This window comes from Durio zibethinus, chromosome 17 (assembly GCF_047325235.1).
Source record: "Durio zibethinus cultivar Kanyao isolate XHJ-2024 chromosome 17, ASM4732523v1, whole genome shotgun sequence".
Lineage (NCBI taxonomy): Eukaryota > Viridiplantae > Streptophyta > Magnoliopsida > Malvales > Malvaceae > Durio > Durio zibethinus.
In genome coordinates this window covers 24,598,874-24,610,943 of record NC_143178.1, presented here as the reverse complement: position 1 = coordinate 24,610,943, position 12,070 = coordinate 24,598,874, and the positions used below count along the sequence as shown (strand labels likewise).

Here is a 12,070-nt window from a genome sequence, read left to right as displayed (position 1 = left end):
GATGTCTGAAAGACTGAATCACTGACACGTTGAATTCAAATAAATTATTACTATGAAACAGAAAATTAAAAAGAAAAAAAAAAATATATATATATATATAAATTTGATAAAAACAAGATTAACAGATTACCATACTCACTTTCATACACATATACTAACAAATTCTCATTTTTAATTTTTTGGGTTTTTTTTTTTTTTTTGGTTTTGTGGTTAAGTTTAGATCAGGCCAGTCAAATATACAGAGACATTGAATGGGAAGGAGTTACCAAAGAGATTTTACTTGAATTTTAATGAGCCTGTCCTCTCTCTCTCTTCATGTTTATATAAACCTTGGGATCCTCAGTTTCTCATAGACCCACTTTTCATTTGACTGCTACTTTTGGCTTGCCTTCAAGCATCATCACCTCTCTCACCCTCTGTCTCTTCCATCACTGTCTTCAAAGCTTGCATTTTTATTTGTATCTTTTTCAGATCCAAAACTGCTTCCCTACATGGCAACCTTTTCATTCCAGCCTCACCGTTTTCTTCTGGACTCCATTTTCTTGCCAAACACTCCCACCAAAGTTTCTGGCTTTATGGAGGAAGGAAACATCAAGTCCAATTGTTTCTCTCAATTTTACCCACCTGAGCCTGTCCTGGAGTCCCCTCTTGACCCTAAGTTCCATGAAAGTAGCTCTCTTGATCACAGTTCAAAGGTTGCTCATAGTGATAATGAGCCATCTGTTACTAAAAAACAGAGCACAGATGACTCCACTGTGGTGGATAAGCTTGAAAGTGGTGAGCAAGTCACTCAGAATGTGACTCTCACAGACAGGAAAAGGAGGACCCGAAATGGAACTACCTTGAATTCTGCTCAACATAAGGTATACTGCTTGAAATTCATGTTTATTTATATGTGCATGTTGGTTTTTATTTACCTAAAATTCTTCAGCTTTTAAATAATGGGTTGCCTGACTGTTTTTCAATTAATCCGGATATGAATCCAATTTTCATTCTTTGTTTCCATTAGGATGCAAAAGAAGGGAAAACCAAGAAGCAAAAGAAGTGCAATGATGCACCGGAAAATGAAAAGAAAGATCAAAAGAAAGCCCCTCAAGAGCCTCCAACAGGCTATATTCATGTAAGAGCCAGGAGAGGTCAAGCAACAGACAGCCACAGTCTAGCAGAAAGGGTACCAGTAACAACACACCACTCTCTTTTTCTAGCTACTCAATTTTTAGGGGTTAGAATTCCACGTTCTTGCAGGAGCTGGGCTCAACCCCTTCTGGGTCAAGTCCCATGGCCTGAGGGGAGTGGGTGATCTATGGGACCAAGCCCCGGGTTCGGCTGCCATTATCATTTAGTTTACTATTATACCCCCACCTACTAGTATTATTTATTTCTCCAAATGGATTGCAGGTAAGAAGAGAGAAAATCAGTGAGAGGATGAAGACATTGCAACGTCTTGTTCCAGGGTGTGACAAGGTGCAGTTCAGTTCAGTTCAGTTCATTTTTCTTGACTTTGTCTTTCACAGGAAAATAATGCAATCCCTTCACTTCCTTTGGGTGATTGACATAGTACATTTCTGACCGCTTTCATGTGTTTATGCATGAAAATAGGTAACTGGAAAGGCCCTTATGTTGGATGAAATTATCAATTATGTTCAGTCCCTGCAAAATCAAGTTGAGGTACAATTAACATCTGTTTACATTTCTAATCCAACTAGGTTAATTCACTCCTGTAATGGAAGATCAAATAAGCAATAATCACTTTTTTTGTTCTCTTTTGTCTTGTTTTTTTAGTTTCTGTCAATGAAGCTTGCTTCTGTGAATCCCATGTTCTATGACTTTGGAGTGGACCTGGAAGCATTGATGGTCGGACCAGAGGTAAGAAAAAACATGGGATAAAAATGAAAATAGCTTTAAAGTTATTGCCAACATTATATGTACTAATTACAGCCATTATTCATTACAAAAGCTGATGAAATCTTTGTCTCTGACATAATTATTTTAGACAGTGAACCGTGTAGCATCACCACTGCCATCTCTGCAACAATGCAACCCCACTCATCCTGCAGCTTTTGTTGATATAACCACCGCCACCTTTGCCCCAGCTCATAACTATCCCCTTCTGGATGCTTCAGCAGCACTTTTACTTCAGCAGGGGCAAAGGCCCAATGTCTTCTCTCAGCCTCAGGTTTGTATTATTAACATTTTTATATGGTTTAATTATTATTAATTATTAGCAATAAGAAAATTACTATATATATATGAAATAAGTAAGAAAACATAAATATTATTCTAACTATTTTGACAACACATATTTTTCAGGATAATGGTAGCCTATTGTGGGATGTGGAGGACCAAAGACAAAAATTTCTCAGTTCAACTGGGCTTAATGACAACTTGGGTTCTTTCCATTAATATTAATGCAGAGAGCTGCCCTACAAACATCTGGTAGTAAGCCCTCCCGTCCTGTCTTTCATGCAATAAAATGTACTTTTTTCCTGACTTTTGCTCTTCTTTTGGATTTATTTATCTTTCCAGCTTATCTTGCAAAGAGGGACATAACAAAACTAATAAAAAACTAGAGAAAAAAAAAAAAAAGGAAACCACCAGGAAAAGAAGAATCAAAACAATCTTCTCTTTTTCTAGTACCAGCCAAGTTCCAAGTGCAACTAAGTGAAGCAGCATCTGAACATGAATAAAGGGCAGCAACATCAATGGAGGAAGAGCACAAAGGACAGATATAACCGACCAAATAAAACCAGATCTTTTTGTAGATCCCTTGTTCCTGTCTATTTTGACTCCCCAAGTCTCACATGCACAAATTCCTAGACCCTACGCTGTTTACTGTTTTGCCTAAAAAAAAAAGAACCTTTAATTTTTTGTGTAATAAAAATATTTTGTAATATAAAAATCGACCTTATATTGACTCTTTCCTGTTGTTACAGTTATTCTGTTATTACAGTTATTGTTACTGCTGTCATATTTTTTCCAGTGCCTTCGATCATCTCAACTATAATAATAAATTCTGAATTTAAAACTTTAATGGATGATATTTCTTCAAGTATTTGGTTTCTCATCTTTCACTCCTGTATGGTAAAAATTTTATTCACTTCAATTGGACAGTTCTGCTGCTGTGTTTGATGTGACCAGTTCTGCCATTGTTGGCATAAATTCAAGGTGGAATCTTCTTGTGTTTTGGCATTTATGGGGGCTAGCTGAGGTTTATTTATGAGATGATTTCCCCCCTTGGCCCTTACCCAACTTTTTAAACGGTTGCAGACAGAGCATCTGATGCAAGTCTTAAAGCCACTTGCTTGGTTTTTTCTCCTACAAGTTGAATGTCATAAACAGTGCCGATTAATAATTGCTCTGAAAGAAAATTATATAAGAATTTATAATATTTGATATAAACATGTAAAAAGATGTTAGGCATTTTTCACTTATAGTTTCCAAACAAAGCCATACCATGTCTGGACATGGATCAACAAGATAACATGTATTTCCCCGTCCAAAGCACCAGAATTAGAATTTTTAAATTTTTTTTCCTTTTCTTTTTCTATTTTTGATTAAATAGCTCGGCTTAATCACATCTTGGTTTCAGTAATTTTTGTTAAATGCTTTGATTCCAAGGGATAGAGTGTCAGATTTTCACGCTTGCAATTCGTTTGTATTGGAATAATACTATGGTTTTAGTTGATAATGAAAGGAGAATATTATATATGGGGAATTTAGATGATCATAGGAATTTTATCTCTTAAGGTTGAGGAACAATGAAGATTAATAAGCAAATAAAGCTCGGCAGTCAAACTACAACGGAATGGTCGTGGAATTGGAAAAAGTAATGATCATGATTTGAGATTGTTAACAGGATAAATATACCCCAATACAGAAGCATTAATCTTTTTTATCAAAGATGAAGATAGATCGAAAAATAAATTACAAATACTGAGATTTGAAATCTAGATTTTTGGATTTAGCCTTAGATTTACGAACACTACTTTTTTAAAACAATAATAACAATCAGAAACTTGGATTCTTTTAAAAATAAAAAAATGTTTTTTTGGGTGTTATTTGCATGTTAATTTGTACCCCTCATTTCTACCACGTTCACTTGTAAAAGTCAAGTTGTTAATGTCAGCTAAACTTGATTTTTGTGGCTGATCGGTGAGATTTAGGATAAAGATTTTAGGTTTTCCTTAAAGAAAAATACAAATTCTTGTCAAATTTTCTTCTTCTTTTTCCCCTCAAACTATTGAAAAAAAAATTGTAATTGGATTCTTACTTTTTTTTTTTTTTCTGATGAGAAGACTTGGGAACTTGCCACTTGGCTAACTTTAAACATTTCTTACATTCCTATGATTACACTAATTTTTGCATTATGATTTGATTAAGCAGGCAATTAAGCCACAAAAGATAAAACTTTAGGCCCCTCCTAACAAACAAAAGGGAATCAAACTCACTAAAAAATGATTTGATTAAAGTACTCAAATTAATCACTAATACTATAAGAGATTTAGGGGCCCCCAGAGTCTTTCAATTATTTTCCAGGCCCTATATATAGATTATTTATGTTAAAAAGTGAGCTGTAGGACATCTAATTGGATGAGAAACTTGACTGAAAATCAAACTTACTGGAACGATTATGAAGTTCCCAATTATTAGCATCATCTGTATGTATGACGCAGTAATTAAACAGTTGTTTTTTTTTTTTTGTACTGTTGTAGATTCAGACAATCCATGTGGTTGAAGTGTTCCACCTGTTTTTTTACACTGACCCACATGCCTTATTTCTTGCAATATGAGTGGCTAAACTTTTCTAAATGCTGCAAGGAAACAAAGAACAAAATTCGATCTTTCTTCAGCATTTCAAGTCACATCTGCAAAAAGTGAAATAAATTCTCAGCTCTAGAACCTGGTTGCTTCATATCTCTTATTTTTAACACTTCGAATTTCATTTGTAAGTATAACTTTAAATTTCAAAAGTAAATATTAAAACATTAAATTTAATCATATTGCGTATCGAACAGACATAATTGATAATAAAAAACAATATCAATTCTTGAATAGATTAAATTTTTTTCTTTGCTCTTCTCTTACTCATAGCTCTCAATAATTAGATATCATTAATTATTAGTGAAAAGAGAAACTTAACTAAATATTATTAGAATCCGATAAATCTTCTCGAAGATTTATCAAATCAAAAGCTTATGTAACCATTAAATCAAACTGATTTAATAAGATATACAAAACCTATACTAAATAATCACAATTAATTATTTAGACTCTCATGTTTATCTTATATTAAAACTAAATTTATTAATCTAATTTATCAAAGTATAAAATCATGAATTAATAATAACCCACTTACTAAAAAATTCTATCATCATTTTCTTCTGCTTTTATCTCCTCTAACACAGCTTTCACTGCAATAATAACAACTGCAGATTACGTGAGAGAAACCAAATCAAGACATGTGAAAATCTTTTTTTTCTCTTTCATTCATATACATCAAGCTGATAATATTGATGATTCAATTCTTAAAATTATTGGTTGCCAACCAATGCAAGAGGGTAGCCCACTAAAATTTTATTTTCTTTCCAAAGCTGGAAGGACCATCACATATTTGCCAATTGGCTTTTTCAAAACATAAACTTCATTCTTCAGATGACAACTTATCATTATGATCATATTCATGTTCCTGGCTACTGTCATTGTTTTTTTCTTTTTGAAGTAAAGTCAAATGGTTCTTAAATCATAGCTGTTAACTGTCTCCTGAAGAGGAAAGTAGTGTTGCCATCTGCATAAAGAGGTGTTTTATTAGCATTCAAATTCCAGTAAATGCTCTTCACATTCCACTGATCAATTTTATTTTCCAGGGTCCCTCAAGTTTTTCCATTTTTTCTTCTTTTTCTTTATTAAGTAATATTATTAATTTTTGTGGTCCCTTTGCTGATTATTCATAATAAAAACCCCAGCAATGTCCATATGTAAAACACTGGAATTGTCGCCATTAGCTATAGGTTGCTAAGTTATATATATATATGGCAGTAATTTTTTTTAATACGAATATTTTAAGTTTGGTTTGGATTAATTTCATCTTTTAACAATCTTAATAACATACTCTCCCACATCGATCTGTTATATTTATTGTATTTATTGTAATAATATTTACACTTCAATAGAACTTTAATTCCGTGTTTGAGCACGTTTAGTTGTAAATCTAATCATTTTTTAAAATAAAAGAATAAGATAGCTTTTTTATTAGATAAAAATACTAATGTAAAAAAAATCGGTTTATATATATACGAGTGTCTGTCTGTATTATATATTATAACCTTTTCCTTTAATACCACTATCACTATCTATTATTTCTTGAGATTTAACCATGCGATTTTATAATTTCATATTTAAGAAAGAGAATATAAAAAAATTAGATATGATTCATAATTTATGAAGATGATTAATTTCTACGCACCCAAAGAACCTTTCTCTCCTTATCGCCTCCTTATGTTTTTAATTCTTCAACGCATCAGAATCATAAAAATAAATACATACATATATATATATATATATATGATTAGATTCGTATAGCTAAAGTTGCAAAAACCTTGAAGATAATTTATGTGCTTAATTTGTTGTATCTTCTCTTATAATATATGATAAACTTCTGTAATTAATCGTTTCTATTGAATAAAACTAATCATTGGCTGAGAAAAAAAAAATGATAAACTATTCATTAGCAACATTATAGCCTACTACTATATCCAACTTATGCGTCGTATGTGCTTAAATCTATCGATAATGACTACTTTTAGCGACGAAAAATTTTCGTTAAAAGCTATTTTCTTGTAACATTTGCTTAAAAACAATTAACTGTCAGGTTAAAAAATTGGGTTGCTGCTTTCACTACCGTTTGTCTCTGCTATACCTATGGAACACTTTGGAATGTCTCCTGAACTTGCAAGCAAAAGCATTTGTCTTGAATCTTCGGTCCTACATAACAGAGAACGATCACTACAGGTTCACATAAAGTTTTCCAAATCAAGTATGCAAACAGAAAAAAAAAAAAAAAAAAAGAAAACATTGCGTAAAAGGAAAGCTGCAATGGTAAAGCATGCAAGAAGCACAGGCTACCAGCTCGACACTTGTCAATGTTCCACCGAAGGAAATGTTTTCTGTTTGGAATAAAAGCAGAAGAAACACAAAAGGAAAAAAAAAAAAGTAGAACTTTAATTTATGAAGATATGATGAAGAAAGGTCATATAATTTTCTCTCCAAGTGTTTGTATGTTACGTAGAGCCACGTGAGAAAACCTGAAGAAACTTCATTCACTTTTTTTTTTTTCTTTTTGCTGGTAATTTTACTATGATGATGATGATGTGATACATACATGACCATCAAAATAATTAAGGGGACATGATTGCTAGTAAAGGAGTAACCCATCACCTTTTCTTTTGTTTATGTCAGTGTGGAGACCTTCATAGGTCATATATATGGCCATGCTAAAACTCTTTTTAGAGTATTCTTTTACGTGACATGACAATGGAGAATGCGGATGCATATATTTGGAATCTGTTTGAGCTTAATTATAATTGCGTTTCTACTATACATGTTACGCTAACAGACAACAATGTGTGGCCAATTGAAATTTTATAAGCTTGTCCTGTGATCGACTAAAAAATCTTAAATTACCACAAATTAAGGAACTTGACTTATAAAAATATACATATAATGAGTCGAATTGGTTCTTAATTAATTTGGCTTTTTCAATTAATATTATGTAAGAAGAAGTATTTTTTACATAAATCTTTATAAGGGTTTGGTTATTGCCTAAATTTGAAGATTTGTTCAAATTTTAAAAAAGTTTGGATAAAAAATTTAAGTCCATTAAATGGGCTTAGATATAATTTTTAGATCTGTTTAAATTTTAAATTAAATTTTGAATAAAAAGAATTAAAACCTGAATTTGACCTGGCTTGACCCGAATAAATTATATAAAATTAAAATATTATAACTATATAAGTATATATATGTAAATTTTTATTTTTATATTTTATTTATTTTAAAAGAGGTTTTTTAATTTTTATTATATAAATTAAATTTATTGAGTTAATTTGGAATTTATTTTTTTTAATTTGAACCAAACTTAAAAAAGTTTTGAAACTCAAAATATCAGGTTGATTCAGCTCAAACCTAATCGGCCCAAGCTATGAACACCTATACTCCTAAATTATTCATATATATATCATTTTAATTAGCTTATAAGAGATTTAATTTCTTGAGAAAAATTTTCTTTTCATGCTTGGATACATCCAATTAATTTATGAGCAAGACAGGTCCAAAATCAATATGGGATCATAGGATTATTGGTTTGGCACAAAAAACCCTAGCATGACTAAGGCAATATACTAGATAACGAAGGATTAATAGGTCATAATAGTACATGTAAGAAACTCTTGTAAAAGAAATGTTAGCAGATAATTTTGAAAAATCAGGTTACCAAATTCAATTACGTAATTAAATTGCATTATTTACCGAGATTTTATCAAAATTTTATTTGTGATTATCATAAATTATTAAAATTATATAAAAAATTATCAAACTTCTAAGGAGAGTTATCAAATTATATCAAAAGTTATATAATTTAATATTGATTGGTCAGCTATAGATAAACCAGGTCCAACAACCATACAAGGGACTGGTTAAGAGATGAAATTAGGACTAGTAAAATAATGTTCTCCAGATCAATCGAGATTAATTGGCCAAAAAAAAAAAATCAATCAAGACTAATGACTCGAATGTAGCTGAATTGCTGGCAGTTAGAGAACATTTTATTATCAGAATAATTATGAGAAAAAAATAAAATCAGATAAATTAAAAATATTTTTAAGTACATAAATATAACAAAAATCTAATTATCCACCTATATATTGCTAATTAATTTGAAGTTAATTAGATGTCCGTCTGAAAATTTAATAGTTACATTTATATCAATATTCTTTATACTCTATATTAATACTAGTATTATAATTTCTCTGTATTTTATAAATCTTGCATTCATGAGATGGTGAAGATTAAATAACAGAGATGATACCTTTTTGTTAAGAATGCATGAACTTATATGATTTGATTGATAGAATAGAATATATCAAACACTATTTTTTTTTCTAAGAAAAATGAAAATTCATTCAAATCATGTATAAAAAAATGAGAAATTTTGATTTCCAAATATTTTATGATTTCAAAATATATTAGCTAGGGATGACAATTCCATCAGATTAGGTGGGTTTCGATTTGATCTGATTTTTTAATATTGACTTTTTTTAAAAATAAAATTTCAAATTAAATCAGATTAAGTAACAATAAAAAAATTTTGACGTCGGATTGAGATCGAGTTTTAAGCAAACCCATCCATACCATATATATAAAATTATTTTTAATTAATTATTTAATTATATAATTTTATATTTATATTAAAATATAATATTTTATTAATTTTAGATCAAATCAAATACGATTTTATTTAATATCATATTGAATGAGATTCAAATTTAAAAAAATAAAAAAATAAAATTGAATCGAATTTGAATATTATAACTATAAAATTAGATAAAATTTGAGACGAATAAAAATTTATCTTTACTCAATTTGCTATCACTCTAATGTTAGTGTCTCAATTATTGCTTAGAGTCTGAAATAAGTAGATTTTTTTTTTCAATTGTGAAATCAACGATTTTGTCGAGAATGTCTGTCTATTAGGACTAATTGAACTGTTTAATATGTGTATATATCACCCTTTTTTTTTTATTATAGATTCGAAGAAATGACAATTAGCACGATTAATCAGTCAACGAATTTCAACTTCACCTCAATCAAAACTAATGAAAAGAAGGGTATTATTGGATGGCATCAAAACTTTTAATCCCAACAAAACGAAGCAGACTGGAAAATATTTTATCTTTTGGATCGATGGAACGTGATATTCCATTAGACCTGTTGATGGTCGGGTCAGGCGGAATCAGATCCCGACCATTCAAAAAATCTTGTTCAGATCAACCAGATCCGTAGGATCTAAATGGTCTTATGTTAGTACATATGTATAGATACATATGTATATAATTTAATTTAAAATAGTGATTAAAATGTATTTTCGGTTTTTAAAAAATAGAATATATATATGTGATGGTTTTATTTAGCAAAAGAAAATATATATAATATATTTATGAATTTTATAATATATTAATTCTGAATTATAATTAAAATATATAAAAAATTAGTTTAATTTATAAATATAAAATTAAAATATCATAAATTATTTTAAATATTACAAATAAATATTATTATATCAAATTAATTTTTTTTCATTGTAAAATTTTTTAAAAAATTTATAATCATAATAAACATAATTATTATTATTTTATCAATTATGTTCACTACCACGATAAAAACGATGCAATTAAAAATGTACATTTTTAATCCTCAACCACTCCTTCACGGGAACATCAGAAAGACGACAGAAAACACTTTGGGGGCGTGTCTCGGGCTCCCTTGGCTGAATTCACGAATCACGATAAACATGAAACTGAGTGGCTAACGAAGGAGATTTAATCAAAATCTTTCTCGGCATTTCGATTCTTTCGTTTGTTGCTCTAGCCTAGAAGATAAGAACGGGGATTATATCTACCATATTCATTATCAAACCCCACTGGCCCACCTTTGGGGGGTGAAGGGAGAGGGACCAGCTTAGGGTCGCGATGGTTGGGAACTTGGAACGGTGCAGCCTCTGGTTGCCGCCAAATGGGGCCAAGGGCCCACCAGGAAGCTTCACTTGTTGATATTCTATGTAGTAGAGGAGCAAAACCCGCATGGCTCGGTCTCTTCCCCTGACTTGCCTTGTCTTTTTTGTCCACTTATATAGAAGAAGAAGAAGAAGAAGAAGAAGATGGAAGGCCACATGGATTTAATATTTGAAGGCATGGGCTGTCCAAATAAAAGGACTTTGGGACCATTTCTTATATCCCTACTTGTTTCTTATTCTTCTGTAACATATAAAGTATAGTTTGCTTTTCATAAGCTCTTCAACAATGAAAAATTGAAAATTAATTTTGATTAAAAATTTTATATTCAAAATTTTGTAAAATTTTGGACATTTCTATGCGGCCAAAGAGCATAAATTTGTAGAGATTGAGAATTTGGAATAGTATTAATTAATAAATTTGAGACAAGGAAAAATTTGAAATATTTTTATGTACAATCGATAAAATTTTTAAATTTCATAAACGATATTAAAATATTACCGTATTATTGATTATATAAATTTATTTATTTATTTATTTTTAATGTATGACCTTAATGGGCATATAAAAAGAAACAATATTTTTATTTTTAAAATTAATAAATTCAAATGATATTATATATATATGCGTGTATGAATATATATATATTATTCAAAAAGTTCGAATGTAATGATTTTATATATCTATATATATCATAGAGTTAACGATATATTATTACATTTCAACCTTAAACTGTATTTTGTTAAATAATTGTGAATCTATTTTTTCGTAGTTGCATTTTCCTTATTTAGTAATTTTTTGAAAAAAAAAAGATGCAAATAATAAGAAGTTACAAACATAACAATTATTTAAATAGAACCTGTAATGATGTTTTATAATTCCAAAATTTACATGCAAAAGGTTTCTCCTCTTAAAGAATTAAAAAATATATGTATAATTAAAGAATATTAGTGTCATGAATTATCATATGAATATCTGGTAGAATTTGGCTTTATTGTAAAAATTAAAAAACATTGTGGCAACTGTGTCAAAAGAGAATCTCGGAAATTTGGTTGTCTTAAATGTTAAAGACTTATTGGCCAAATCTCCTCACGCTCAACGCTTCTCTTTTTTTTATCAATTGGTTGAATTACATAAAGAGAAATTATATATCTTTCATGACTTTACCTGCTTGTTTCACTTCAATGCTTTGATTAATTAGGATAATAAATAATGTAAATCTTAGTGCTAATAAAAAATTTCCCTTTTAAACAATTTTAAAAGATTCGTAAATTTTTTTTATAAAT

General features: G+C 29.8%; 1 protein-coding gene across 1 annotated transcript; it reads left to right on the top strand.

Annotated features, from left to right (window-relative positions):
* The first annotated feature begins 225 nt into the window (after positions 1 to 225).
* LOC111289868 (transcription factor BC1-like) lies at positions 226 to 2,670 on the top strand. Its single transcript, XM_022881226.2, has 8 exons — positions 226 to 863; positions 1,010 to 1,171; positions 1,399 to 1,464; positions 1,600 to 1,668; positions 1,783 to 1,866; positions 1,994 to 2,176; positions 2,311 to 2,436; positions 2,527 to 2,670. The coding sequence occupies exons 1-7, from the start codon at positions 492 to 494 to the stop codon at positions 2,401 to 2,403; spliced, it is 1,029 nt and encodes a 342-aa protein (XP_022736961.2). The 5' UTR covers positions 226 to 491; the 3' UTR covers positions 2,404 to 2,436; positions 2,527 to 2,670.
* The last annotated feature ends 9,400 nt before the right edge of the window (positions 2,671 to 12,070 follow it).